Below are 15,052 nucleotides of genomic sequence, written 5' to 3'. Positions count from 1 at the left end.
AGATCATAAACATCAATATATTAACATAGAAGTTACTGGGCTACAATAAACTTGTTACGTTTTCAATGTGAACTTTAAAAGCAAATATTTGTTCAGATGTAAAGTTTGTACAGAACATCCAGTGAGCCTCTAAACTATGTTTTTTGCTTGAGAAGAAAAGAAACACTTGTGGAGATCACAGCTGACTTGCTATGTCTTACTGTTCTTTGTATTTATTGTGTTTCTTTCATCTTGGAGAAAATTTGTTTCTTATCTGCAGAGCTGTTTATAAGCCCAGTTTGATTCTGTCCGATTGGCACGTCTCCGTTTTACTTATCAGTTTATTTTAAATGCGCAGGCAGCATTTACTTATAAAAAAAGGCAAAGACTTGAAGTATATCCAAAGTGCATCACTGCCCATTTTTCTGCCAGTGCAGGGCAGCGAGGATGTGTAACAACCAGACTCAGCATAAACACATCACAATCATACTGAAGTCTTCATGTTCAAAAACGTAACATGACATTTTCACGGAACGTCTCACGCAGCTTTCGATGAAAGGTGTGAAATTATGCAATTATGACACAAACTGGAATTGAGGGAAAACGCACAGCTCAACTGTGATTACACCAATCAGCTGAAAATTGACCAAAGGGAAACTGTTAAAATCGTGGCAGCTGATTCAGAGATGAATCACAGTTTATCAAACGTGGTGGGGGGGTCGAGGAGAGGAGCTGACCAATCCAAATCCCAGTATGTCCTATAAAAGTGTTTAACAACAGTAACTGGGAAAAACATCCAGCTGCTGTGGTTTTATGATACTTTTTTAATCTTCTTGTTTTTCTAGCTTTCAACCTGCCAGGTAAAATGTAAGCGTCCTGACAATTTGACCTGAAAAGATGATTTCAATAAATTATACCACTGTGTACTTATGCATTATTCTGCCTTCACCTTGTCATAGAGATTCCCAGAATTCCTCTTGTCGTCTTCGTCGCTGCTGTCTTCGAGGGGGGGCTTCTCCCTCTTTGTGTCGTCTCCCATGTAATGCTCGAAGACGCTGGAGAACGCCACCGCCGACAGCATGCACACCACCGGGGTCAGCGTCAGCATCAGACGCACCATCACGCCGGCAAAATACACGGCGCTGATGGCGTACAGGGCCACTGGAACAGAGAAGGAGGAAGATGATGAGAGAGAGAAAATAAAGCAGACAGAAGGTCAGAAAAGGGGAAGGATGGTGTGGATGTGGAGGAGAGACAGGAAGCGAGGCAGAGAGTGTGAAAAAGAGATAAGGACATGAAAAGGAGAAATTTAGTTGTTAAAGAAACGCTGCATAATCCGTCTGTGTTAGCTGTGTTCAAAACTCTCCATGGAGACAGAGCTGGTCTCTCTCTCCGTCCTTGAGAGGCGTCGACCCGGCTCAACAGGTGCACGGCTAATCGATAGCTGTAATTGGCTGATTAGGTCTGAGGGAGTAACAAGCTGCTGAAGGACTGTTTCTAACGCTCGGAGCTTCTCTGCCCTCGATCCGGGCCGTCGTGTGGCTGCTTAGTGGTTTTCTCTTTTTGTTTAAATGATAAGAGCTCGTCACGCAGGAGACAGAGAAGAAAGAGGTGCAGCTGGGAATCTGTTCTGATCTGGACATGTTTTATGTTGAGACTGTTTATGAAGATGGATGACATTAACTCAAAAGTGAAGCCGAGCGTTTCAAATGCCCCCTGATGGATTCCTTAATCTCAGGCAGCTCTTATCAAACTCGTGTATGCGTTTGTTTCTACAAAGTTTGGTTTTCATTTGATTAAATAAATACGAGTGCGTGTATGAGCGCGACCACAATGACATTGTCAGCGCAAGATGGCACCGTTGATATTGGGGATATTTGAGCTTCATTTCTGGACAGTGGGCGGAAGTGGAGACACAGTCTGTGGTTTACAAATCATGCACGTTCATCACTGTTCAGTGATAATAAAGCAGATAATCGACAGTAATAGCAGAACAATTAGTGAGTGATGAACTGTTCTTGTTAAACAGAAATGATGAGACAATAGAGTTGTGATGCAGGAGGAGCTGTTTGAGGATCACATTCAGAAGGTCAGGTGGCTGACGGCTGGAGGCACATGAACCATGAATCAGCAGAAAAAAATGTCAAGGTAGTTGAGGAAGGAACTTTTCGACCACTTCTCCTTTGATCAAACGCTAAAAGCAGAAACCTTTAGTTCATAAAAAACACTTGAGGAAGGAAGCTGCTTTTTCTCTGATGTGAAAACTCAGCGCAATTATTTTTCTCTCTCGGATGAATTCAACAACTGAACTGAAACTTTTTCCCAACAGTAACCTCCGATTCCGGCCTCTGTAACAACTGCAGCTGAGGCTCATGGTCAATGGACTGTATTTAATGGACTGTAGTTATTTAACACTTTTCTAGTCTTATCGACCACCCTAAGCGCTTTCCAATACAAGTCACCCATTGACACACATTCATATTTCTATGTACAGCATTTATTCTCCCACACATGCTAATACACGCTCAATTTGTGTTTCAGCATCTTGCCCAAGGGTACTTCTGCATGTACACTCAAGAAGCCAGAGATCGAACCACAGACCTGAAAGTGCTATTGGGTAATGTAGTTCTTCTGGGTACACACCAAGCTGCAGGTCATCATCTACTGAGCACAACTATCTGCACAAAATTGCATGGCAGTACCTCCAACTGTTGTTGAAATATAAAATAATTCTGGAACCAGCGGCTCTTTGCACCTTAGAACTCTGTGCCACAGGGAAAATTAAGGTTTTGAAGCTTGGGGGTAAAATAAATATAGACCTGGGAAATTAGATTAAAATGTTCTCACCAAACACTCGTTCATCATTGATGTTCTTGATGCAGAACCAGAGGCCTGCTGGGAAGGTGCACACCAGGATGTGAAGGTCAAAGAAGAAGGAGACCCACGTCGTCGGCTGGTGCTCCGACACAGACGCTATGATGGGGATGTGGATCTTAGCATAGCTGGAGAAACAAGGAAGAGGGAGGGAGAGAGGGGGTGAGGAGGAGGTGGAGGAGGGAGAGACAGACAGATGCAATTCATGTTGGGTTGAGCGCATTGGGAGTGTCGAGACAAATTATACAAAAGATCCCCCCGATTAACTCCAGAATTATGAGCAGCAAAAAAGATAATTTAGCTCCCCTAACATGCTTCTGGTAATATATGAAGACATTTAGCTCTGCTGATGAGTGAGGTTCTTTTATTCTGCTTTTTAGTTTCTGATCTGCGACTTCCCTCTTTATTCATTATGTGCTTTTACACAGCAGTTTCTATGCGATTCTACATTTTTCTCTCTTAAGTGTTTTGTGATTACAGCTGGGAAAGAAAACACAAAGCACATTAACAAATTAGTATCAGTCTCCAAAGGGAAGAAGAGAAAAAAACAAAAACACATTCTAATGTGCTGCAGTCAGCAAACGTCAGAAGAACTGATGATGTGCGGATATACCACACATGTTGCAGTGCGTTCTACTGAGCACCGCACAGCACACAGCCCGTGTTGTGCTGTCCTTGCATGTAGGATTGTGCAGACGGGGTTTGGAGCCGTCTTGGAAAACAAACGCATGCATTCGATTGAACAAGTGTTCCGTCGATAGTGAGAGCGTGAAGGTCAGCGCAGCTTACCCCGTGTCCCAGAGAGAGTAGAAACGACCGCTCCAAGGAGCAATGTATCCTAGAGAAGGAAAAACTCAATCAGTAAAGCAAAATGTTAAATTCTCCACTTAAAAGCTTTTAACTTGAGCTCCGGTAAACAAGAGCTGTTGATAGATGTGCAGGAAGTTGTTTAACTGAGTGAAGTAAAGAGACAAGTGACCTAAAGGTCAGTTACATAAAAATGTATTCAAACAACCCTAAAAATACTTCATTTTGTTTGTTACAACAAAGTTTAATTATTGTTAAATGGCAAATTCAACCCAACTGTGCAGCTTTGAATGAATAAAACACTATTTGACCTAAGGAGCAGAAGAAATGTGAGGCTGAAATTGCCTGAGGATAAAACAACAGATATCTACAGTATAGTGGAAACTAAACTGGAATATAAACTTTATATCTACTTATCTAAAGCACCAGAGCTTTCCGAGGAAGTAAAGGCATTCATCATGTTAAAGAAAACATTCAGTGAGTTTCAGTGAATGTAAACTTTTGTTTCGTTAGAAAACGGCTTCAACAATTAACTTAAATGACCACCCTGGTTTATTTTACAAACCATTTCAGACCCTCCCGGGTAAAAATAATGCCAGAAGCTAATCTGCTTCATCAGGACTGTGTGGATGTGGTTTGATCCAATGACAGCACTGGCATTCACACAAACAACCTCTTCATCTACCATCACATTAGAACTGAAATGATGCAAAGCTCTGATTGGCGTGCGCTCACATTCTTTATAGTAAGAACTTGACGGAGAAAATCGGTTTCCAGAACGTTCATGTGTTCAGTGACTAAGCTGTGAGCAGTGGACTGTGCCAACAGGGTTCAAAACCAAGGCAACACTCGGAAATATATTCTATTGATGGTTCTTAATTACTGCGATTGAGTTGTTTATAAATGTAACTAAAAACCGTTTAAGCTGCAAATGAGAGCGCACAGGGCATTTATGTGCACATACATATGTCTCCCTTTGGTTTGGCTTTGATCTGGAATACATTTTAGCTGTGAACTGTTGCCTTGAGGCTCACAGACACACACTCATGTACACAAACACCACAACAACAGCCATGGCTCTACATTTCAAAATTCTTCCAACACATAGAACTGTATCATGTCCTTTGTAAGTTTTAAAGGAGATTGTGAATATGACATTTAATTCCGATGATTTCATAATGACCAGCGTAAGAAAATAGAGCACTAAAGTTATTCACCGAGCACTGAACCAAAGCGGGCGAGAAAATGATGTTTAAAAGCATCAAACGCGCGATGGAGATATTTTCCGAGAGGTGATTTAAAGGAGGACACTGATTCAACCAATCAATACTTGGCTCCGTGTTCACAACACAGAGGAAACCAACCCGCCATTTTCATCTTTATGAGATGAAAACGTCTGACAGACGGAGGAGGGCAGGACATGCAGAGCTCTGCTGCGAAACTGGCTCATCACCAAGCATCGACTGCCCCCCCGCTCCGTTCAGATGGCTGACAGATAGCAACGTTTTCAGGCCGTCCAGTCGAAGCCAGTATCCCCAGCAGACCAGACGTCTGCATCAGACAGGAGCGGCCAGTCACTTCTGAAACAGGCGGGCGACCAATCGAGGACGCCGACATCACTGCAGATGTAATGTGCCACCATTCCTTCTACTGTGTGGCTGCAGAGTAAACTGGACTGACATAAAGTCCGATTATGGTTTTAGACGAGTAAATAATCTGCTACCCAGATCACAGCGAGAAAACCAATATGGGATGTCAGGTAAGAACAGTCACATGCTTTATTAAGGCTCATTACACACAGCAGGAACACTACCTAAGGGGATAAGTGAGTGTCCTTTCTACACAATAAACTCTATTAGGTTTCTTGGGACCAGTCTGAGCTAATACACCACTAGATAAGAGAAGTAAAGCCAGTGAGATGCTGCAGAGGCATTTAGAAATAGTTTCTGTTGGGGAATTTGTTCACTAAACTCTCCGTCTCTCGGTGCTTTTATAATAAGATTGAACGCCGTGTATATCTTCTAAGTAGTTCAAGATGCAGCATTTGTCATCCAGGATCTAAACACTTCAGCAGACACACAATTAATAAATAGCAAGGAGGCAACACTGTGCCTGAAATCTCCAGCCCCCCCACTGTGACCCCAAACCGAGACTGAGCTGAAATAAAAGGCAGAGCTGGGGGGAAAAGTATGGAGGGAAACATTAACCGGGACAAAGATCAAGCAGCTGGCTGTGCACACCAGGGATCAACGAGGCCAGTCAAAAACCTAAACTACACAAAAAGTCACTGGATAACCGAGCACGTAACCCACCAATGTTCAACGCATCAGTTTAGATTTGTTTATCATTTGCCTTCTGGGCAATTTTCTGACAATCCATGCGCCGATTAGCAGCCCACTATAGCACAGGGACTGGAGGTCAGGGCATGATGGGATAGGGCATTAACCACATATAAACACTCAAAATAAAATTTGAAAATGGCTACAATCCCAGATCTGGATCACCATCAAAATTCAAGTCAACTGATCCCTGAACAAAAGGCCATTTGCTCACCAGCCCTCAGAGGATATGTCCACTTTTGGCTGTTCATCTGGTTAATAGCACCATATGGAAATTTGACAGATTTATTTGATTCTAGGAGTGTTACACACAGACTGCGACTATTTCCAAGATCTTGAAGTGATGACTACATATTTCTTGCTTTGTCTGATCAACTGTTTAAAACCATAGATAAATATTCTGTTTATAGCATCAATTACCAATTAAACCCCAAATTAATACTTGTACCTCAAATGACAGAAACCATCTTTGAGAAAAATGTATTTGACCTGTATAGCGGAGATGGGATTCATGACCTATACTGCAGCCAGCCACCAGGTGGAGATTAACATGCTTTGGCTTGACTTTTAGGAGCCATCTTGTCCTCCATCTTAAATAAACTGTGTGCTTTAAAATACATTTAATTTACCTCAAAACATAACAGAAAAGAAAACAACCAAATGTGAGTAATGTTTAGAATTTTCACCCAATAATTGACATGGTAAGACACAATTCACTAAATGAAATGGCAAAACTGTGCCTAGATGTGAGCAGGACATACAGACCTGTGTACGTGAGATAGATCACAGTGAGGAAGACCACACCGGCAGCCAGAGAGACTCCGAGGAAGAACAGCGTCTGGAACTCCTGTCTGGTAAGCCTGTCCTTCAGGTACTGCAGGAAGGCATAGGCTTGCAGAAGTGCGAACACACCTGAGAGAGAAAAGCCACAGTGAGGAGAAAAAGAATGAGCAGACATAAAAAAAAAGGGGAATCTCACATTGAATCTCTGACAAGGGCCTGATTCATCCTGCCTCCTGCAGGGAACAAACTGGGTTTAGGTGGTGGAGAAGTGCCACTGTCAGTTCGGCAGAATCCCAGACGAAGCCAATCTCAATAGCCCCTTTGGCTGCTCATCCAGATGTGAAAGACAAATACTGGGAGGACAATACATTTCAAATACAAGAAACAGATCTGTGTAAATAAGCCTTTCTCTTCCCCTCGCCGTGTTTTACTGTTCGCAGCTCCCTCGGTCACGCTTCTTTCCCCCTCGTTCCTCTGTTCTGTCATGTTTTCTCCAGTGAGTCTTTTTTTGTATGTCTGGTGAATTCAATATAAAAAATTGAGAAGAGGCCTGTCTCTCTCTTTCCCCCCCGCCGTTTTGTCACCTCCCATCCTTTAACAAACCTTGTGTGAAATAGCCTTACTCTTCCTCTGGCCCACAACCACCCCGAGCAGGTCTCGCCCACTTCTAAGGTGACGCTCCTGAAAGTCTCCTGGAGAGCCGCCGGTGGGGCTCACACACTCGTCACTCTCTGCCCGCCGGCCTCAGAGGATGATATCACAGCGTTACCGACAGGTCCGCGGCTCTGTCACTCTCTTCCCGTCCCCCACTGAGCTCCCTGAATGCAACCACCAGATGTTCTGAGCAGCTGCTACCCCGGTGACATGAAAAAAACACACACTTGCTCTTTGAGCGATAGGCAGAGAAGATTTGTGGTGGTGCATTCTTCAAAGCCTCGCAGGATGTTGTTTGTGCAGCCGACACCCAGGAAAAAACAGGGACACTTCAACATACGCGTGCTAAAGAGGATTCTCAAAAAAATAAGATGTCAACGGCGCGCCCTCCCAATCTGGATGTATACGAACTCGAGGTCTGTGCACGGAAATGCACACATCCATGCTGTCAGGCAGCAGATGGGCCGTCTCTGGAGAGGCGAAGATGAAGCTTCAATCAGGTACCAACATGCCAAAACTAATAAGTACTTTATGCTGAACGTATATGAGTGACACGCGAAGATGCTTTCTTATTTCTGCTTGGTTAATGTATTCCAGGCAGGTACTGTTGTGTTCTTCTACAGACAAAGCATGACTAACGCAATCAGAGCAAACGGATTGAAGTGCCGCTGCAGCAAACTAATCTCAAGTGTGTATCCACGCTGCTGTAAGGTGCTTGGGATAACAAGCAAGTGGCTTATGGAAAGTCACACCTTTAATACATGAACTGCTGCAGTCAGCCTGAACCGTCTCCCCGGAGCTTTGTGTTACACATTTGTTAGTGTTTCCTGTTTTGGGTCAGTCAAACGTTGTGTAACAAGCTCTACACACAACACTGTCCCAGTTTCACCCATTAAATTGATACGACTGAAGCTGCGTATTAAGACATTTAAAATGCAACATTAGCTTTATTCATCATATCATATTACATATTTATAGCATCGTGTTTAACCACTTCATGATGATGTTTTTATATGGCTACACATGGTGTTCTTAACTTCCTGACTCTCGTCGCTAATCACATTATTTTCTGCTGTTAATTTAGCATTTTCAAATTTTGTGAAATGTTAATAATATGTAGATAAGGGCTTCAAAGGAAGTCCACTGGGTTTTCTGCCTCCCTCTATTATTACTAGTCATTCTCCATGCATTACTGAACCTGTGCTAAATAAGAGTTAATATGCAGTTTGTATGATTTGTATATCCGCAGTTTGGTGCATGGCAGGAGGCGTGCAGCGAGAACCCAAGTTGATGAGAGTGAACCAAAACAGTAAAGTTTGCCATAAAACCAAACTAATGAGTTGAAAGACAATAAAACACTCGGCAGAGCTGAGGGAAACTGCTGAGTCAGGTTATAGTTTCACTTACCGGCAGCAGCCATGTGCTCGCTTGTCCTGATTGGTTGGAAGCCGACGAAAGGGATCTGCATCGACAGGACGAGACCCACGATGTAGAACGTGCTGTACGCTGTGAAGAGAAAGGACAAACCAGACCAGATAAGAAATCATTTAATCACACAATCTGAGGAAACCACAGAGGGAATGAATCTACCTCAAACCTGGTGTTTAAAGTCAACTGATTTTCACTGTGGTACCTCAGAGGGAGTAAATACAAAATACCTAATTCAATGACATTTAATGAGAATGAGAGTTGGCTTGGCGCGGTGAAGCCTGGAGAGACACAACGGTGCTGAGAAGATTTTAACTCGAACCTTCGTAGCGGGGGTGAAACCGATTCGCAGATGCAGCAGCTAAAATAAGATCTCATATACTTCCTGAAGAGTATGCCTCGATTTTGATTTCGTTGTGAGCTTCCTCACATCTGCTATTGACTCAAGACAGAGCGAGATGAATAGTGAGGGAACATCGACTCCGAGGCATTTTTTATTAAACCAGGATTTTCTTTTTCTCTTTTTGTATGTTCCCGTGTTGCAGCCGAGAGACACCTGGCTCTGAAAAGAAGAACTGAAAGACGAAGGGGGGGAAGGTGAGGAGCACGGAAAGCGCTTGAAGACCCAATATCTGTTCCGCCGACAGAACATGTCTACAAATATATTTCTCCGGCTCTCATTTGCTACCCAAAGGTGCAAAGGGTTGCTGGATGATGCTCAGGCTGCAGATATCCTTGAGGAAGATTGAGAAATACATTTTCCACTTCGTCTAACAGCCCTGTATCACCAAGCGGAATCTCACTGTTGAAGAACCGATGCGGCAGAGGTAGGTTACTTTGAAGAGGCCATAATTCGTTTAAGCTCTCAAAAGACTCAGAGTATAACATATAATCATATGTAAATGATACTTGACATGGTATCATTTATCTTGACCAGAGCAGCAGCCCCTGCTGCGAGCTCAATGCTAAGCCTCGTGGATGGTGGAGGGTCTGGAGGATTGAGTTCGAGTTGTCTGAGCCAACGGATCATACGCTGGAGCAGCCACGTGTTCCCAGTTACCAGGATGTTCGGTGGAATAACGAGCCTATCCACTTCACCGGAGCTCGGTGTCTGGTAGTGAACAAAATGAGGATCAGGTAGCAGGTGGCTGCGTTTACTGTCAAGTGGTGTGTGGGTGTGTGGATGTCTGCACCGTCAATGATGGAATGCTTATGGATGTGAGAGATGAGCACAAGCATGACTGAGCATTTGAGCTCGTTTCAGGGTCAAATGCATGGGGACCAATGACGGGAGATGCACGGTTGAGGACAAGCAGGTTGTCTGCTTATTGCATTCACTGCTATTCTAATGGGAGAAGATCCGAAAACACTTTTCCGTTCCAGATAGTGTATGTGGGGGAGTCTTAAACATCATGTCGAACACTAAAAGTGATTGCCTGGTTTAATTGCCTGTGCTCTTGTGTGTGAGTGTGCCCCTTACCGATGTAGACTCTTTTGCTGTAGCGTTGCATCAGCAGCAGCACAAACACGTGCAGAGGAATCAGGTTGATAATAAACACATAGCCTCCCCATGCCGACACCTGGAACACACACAAAAACACACACTGGTAAACATACTGTCACTGTTCTTCATTGGTTTCAGATTCTTGGGTTTGTTTTTTCTGAATTAAATGAGCCAACCCTGTCTAGTGGAGGCTTTCCTTCACAAATTAGCTCAGCAGGAAATGTGCTCAGGTCTGCCCCAGTGAAGGGAGCTATTCAAAAAGGTCCAGTGGAGACACACAGGGTCTACAGCACATTCATTTTCAAAGGAAAAATATGCCTCTACAATTTTTTTAAAAGCAAAACTGTGGGATCAAATATTTCTGTGTGAGTTAGTATGTTATTACTGTTTCTGAATCTGAAAAAAGGAATAATTTAGAAGTAAACTGGAAAAATACCTGTCACAAAAAGAGGGTATACAAGGTTACCACAAAACAGCAACAATAACACAATTCATTTGGGCATCAAACCCAAGCAAGCCTTTTATTGTTCAAAGGGTTCAGCGGTAAAGATACAACTGTGTATTCACGTGCGATCACAATTAGTGTTGCTGGTGGATTCACTGCTGTATGTAGCCTTCTTCTCCTCCAGAGTCAGCTTGTACAATCAATGTTTAACCTCTGGCAACACTGAATGTTTCATGCAATGAAGCTGTCAGACAATACTCATTTATCCACTTAAACACAGTGCTCAAAATGTCTCATTACCACTAGAGGATCAATTAATTACCATTTATATTGTTAATTAGCTCCCTGATTATTTTGCCAATTATCAATTGTTTAGACTTTGAAATCCCCACATTTGAGAAGGATAAGCTACAAAAACTAAAAAGGTACAAAATACATGTAAAACAATGATTTAACTCAAACTTTGAATAATACAAGAAGTAACTGGTACATATACAAGAGCAGCCCTTCCTCTCAACTCTTTTATATAGATGTATACATATTTATTGTATATATATGGTGATGTTTTTGTATCTTTTAGATTAGACGATTAGACACAAGCAGCTAAAATGAACAAGTGAGTACATTGATGTTATCTATCAAAACTAGGCAAAGACACATTCTGTAAAATGTGAGATGCACAAAAACCTTAAAAGGTTTTTTGAGGTCGTTTTGAGGTCCACACATCTAAACCCATCTATGATTAGTTTTCAGTTGACTGCGACTTGAATCAATGAGCACCCGACTGAAAGGTAGAGGGAGCATGAATGAGTCAATGAAAAAGAGTAAAAGAAAGCAGAAAAAAATAATGTGTTAAGAAAGATAAAAGGAAAAGAAAAGAGTGAGTACTAGAGTTAAAAAAGAGAAGGTTAACAGCAATGGGAAAATGAATTTAGAAAGAATAAAAGGGAGTGAATACAACAGCTCGTCAGTAAGGCCTCCATTTCACCTGCTAAGTGCAATGATCAGTCTACACTTCCGGTATCACAGGAGAACCGAGAACATCGTGTCTAATTGTTAAACAGATTAATATGCTACATTAACACAGAGGGAAAAAATCCTAAATAAGTTCCTTGATAATGTTTAGGTACAATTATGTTCTAGCAGCCATCTGCATCTGTTCTTCCAGATGGTGACTGTCAGTCAGTATCATGCGAACCATAATTTGAATGAAAACCAGAGATGACTTAAATTTGAGACTCATTTTGGAACAGAGGCGGCGGAAAGAGTCTCTGCTGCTGACTGGCTGAGAACGTTTTAACAAGACAAGGTCAAACCCTAGTGCATGGCTCCGCCTCTCTGCCAATCTGAGAAAACACAGAGGAAGGTGAGTGTCTCTGTCACAGCCAAACACTGCCGCCAGTGAGTTTATCTAACAAATTGCTGGATTTGTCACTTGCAGAAATGTCTGGAAAGGGTCTGAACAGTCAGTAAATCAAGCTGCAAAAGTGCAAAGTTGGCAACACCTGCCTGTGAACACTGTTCTGATGATGGAATACAAACTGTCAGTGCCAATTTACTTCGAATGAACAAAGACTTGATGATCCCGTGATGGAGGTCACCAGCAGCACAAATTGACCGAACAAACTAATCTACTTCAAGACGATAAAGAAGGAGTAAAGATAGTGGAGTTACCCATTGGCTTATAACCATTACCTGATTTTGATTACAAATACATGGCAACCTCAGCAGATTCCCTCAAGGTAAAACTAATAAAAAAGCCTCTTATAAACATCGACTCCCTGATATCAGCAGGGTTTGTTGTTGACATAGAAATTCAGAGTTACACAACATTATTTTTGGCTTGTTTTTCCCATTTGGATACTTAGCTGGGCACCCGTGTGGGAGGCTCAATGCCAGGTCAATGGGATGAAAGATACTGACTGGAAATGTTCCCATAGTCATGATTTGCAGATGTTCAGGGCAACAAAGCAACTCAAAATTCAGATTACCACCAATGTCATTTGGACAATGTCCTGAATATTTTTAAATTAGTAAATACTTTGATTTCTATATAATGTGAAGACGGTGGGATTGTCGGTTATTTAGCAAACTCCACAAAGCGCCCTGGTTACAGATTTACTTCCCCAATCTTCAGAAGAAATGGTCCAACCAGCAGAGCGAACAATCGACTGCAGGAAAAGGGATTGGGAGAAAGTGGCCATCTGGTCACATTAGAGGACCATGCAAAGATGAATGCCTGTGACAAAAAAACAAATACGTGCAGGTCTGCACGAACCGGCTCCATTTGAAACCGTGGTTCTAACAGGCAGTCATCCGCCCGAGCCGGCGGCTCACAGCTGAGGGCAGGAGTCGGAAAAGATTGGGAGCAAAGTCTTTGCTGTTATCGCTCTCTGCATTTCATGCAGGGCTTATCTGATGACCATGTGGCCACATTCAACAGTATATAGAGAACACAGCATGCAACAGGAAGAAAGGCTTTACTGTGTTTGCTCCTGTGTGTCTGCACACATCTGTTACCAGCCAGTTTATTGGCATCTTCCCTTCTATTTATGACATTGAAAATGAATGTTCTGTTTGTGTGTGTGTACTCCTCTCTAATAACATTGGAGAATTTCTGGTTCATTAAAAAGACTTGAAGTTGACTTCATGATCAAGGTCAACAGAGGGTGTAACAGAAACTGTGAATCTAGACGACTCTGTTCTTTAGCAGGTCATGTGTTAGTGTGTGTGCACACAGGTCAGGTGCTGATCGCTGCACAGCTAAATTCGCTCAAGCCTGCAGGCTTTTCTCTGACCACGGTAATATTCTAATCTCCTGATAAGCTAGACTGTTATCACTTACTAATAATTAAACAGGACTCTCCAGCTCCACAGCCATGTTAATAGCTCTGTGTGAGGGATGGGTGTGAACTAAATGCTAATGTCGGCATTCTAACATGCTGATAATGACGATGGTAACATGCTGATAACCGGCAAGTATAATGTTTGCCATGTTCCTCCTCTTAGATCAGAGTGTAAGTAAACTAATATTTTCAAAAGCCAAACCGAAAGTACAGCTGAGGCTAATGGGAGGATGGGAATGACATTAGCTTTGCAGGGATAAAATGTGCATTGTCAAAAAAACTGGGAGTGGCATGGTGGTACAGTGGTTAGCACCATCGATCTAATAGCAGAGACTTTAAATTGGATGTGAATGTGGGAGTGAATAGATGCTCGTCTTTGTGTGTCGGCCTTGTTACATCGACATCTTCTCCATTTAAGTTAAAAACAAGTTCAATTGTTACAGCTGAAGTAAGAAGCAGGTCTAAATAGACTTCAAATGATTAGCCAGAAAGTTGCTTAAAGAAGTAGAAAGCATTGTGAGCACAGCTAGCGTAAGTTTAAATGTACAGAGGGTATTTAGTGGCTGTAATTAAAGGAACATCTTGGGGCTACCAGCGTATTCTCTCCATTCCCAGGAGAGAGGTGCACCGAAAGCAACTAATTCAGTTGCAGTCAGGCACTTTGCAGCCTGTGCAAACTGATAATTACAAATATAAACTGAGGTGGCAGTTTATTAGGTACATGTATAGAATACTAATGCAGTCTAAAACAGACCTGCATTAATCCTCTCTTTACTCAGGGTCCAGTTTTGAATCGTAAGTGTTTTACGGAAGCAACTGTTGGATGATGCTGGAGGATGTTGAACTTGCATTAAACAGAGGTGATCCTGTTTTTGAAACTCATCTCATTGCTATACATGGGATGGATACAATAATAGAGACACTAGAGCCGGGTCAATGGACTTCATATAGCAGATATTTTATATTGGAGTTTGTATTATTCAAAATTTTGACACCACTGTTTTGATTTTTACTGCAAATGCATATTGATTCCACACCCCCATCAGTCTCCCTGATTCGATTTTTGCCCTGAAAAAAAACATATAATTTAAATCTGCCATTTCAGTAGATTGCATTTTTGGGCCAATCTATTTTGCAGATGTTTAGGTGTTTTTGGGCTGGACAGAAGAAAACTTTTTGACCCACTGCTGGCGTTAGCAGAAGACTTCATCTTGTCGTCTGAACAAAATGTCCTTTCTTCTGCTTTTGTTCTGTCCTCAGTTTTCTCCCGCTCGCTCCACCCTCACCGGGGATGAAGAGTAGGAGGATATTGCAATGCCAACCGCCCTATTCCTGTGGCTGCTGTCTTTCAGCGGTTATGGCTGCTCTGATCCTCTTCTTAATCCCATCCCTC

At 42.5% G+C, this 15,052-nt stretch overlaps 1 protein-coding gene across 1 annotated transcript in view; it reads right to left on the bottom strand.

Annotated features, from left to right (window-relative positions):
* Positions 1 to 15,052, bottom strand: part of stt3b (STT3 oligosaccharyltransferase complex catalytic subunit B) — a 68,032-nt gene that overhangs the window by 7,137 nt on the left and 45,843 nt on the right. The window contains exons 5-10 of the mRNA XM_053446062.1: positions 10,345 to 10,444; positions 8,844 to 8,942; positions 6,765 to 6,911; positions 3,643 to 3,691; positions 2,827 to 2,981; positions 929 to 1,140 (exon numbers count right to left, since the gene is read on the bottom strand). Of these exons, the coding sequence (XP_053302037.1) occupies positions 929 to 1,140; positions 2,827 to 2,981; positions 3,643 to 3,691; positions 6,765 to 6,911; positions 8,844 to 8,942; positions 10,345 to 10,444 (762 nt within the window). The remainder of the gene's footprint in view (positions 1 to 928; positions 1,141 to 2,826; positions 2,982 to 3,642; positions 3,692 to 6,764; positions 6,912 to 8,843; positions 8,943 to 10,344; positions 10,445 to 15,052) is intronic.

Source organism: Pleuronectes platessa, chromosome 18, assembly GCF_947347685.1.
Source record: "Pleuronectes platessa chromosome 18, fPlePla1.1, whole genome shotgun sequence".
Classification (NCBI taxonomy): Eukaryota; Metazoa; Chordata; class Actinopteri; order Pleuronectiformes; family Pleuronectidae; genus Pleuronectes; species Pleuronectes platessa.
Note: the sequence above shows the minus strand (reverse complement) of the source record. Positions and strands in the feature narration are given on the sequence as shown.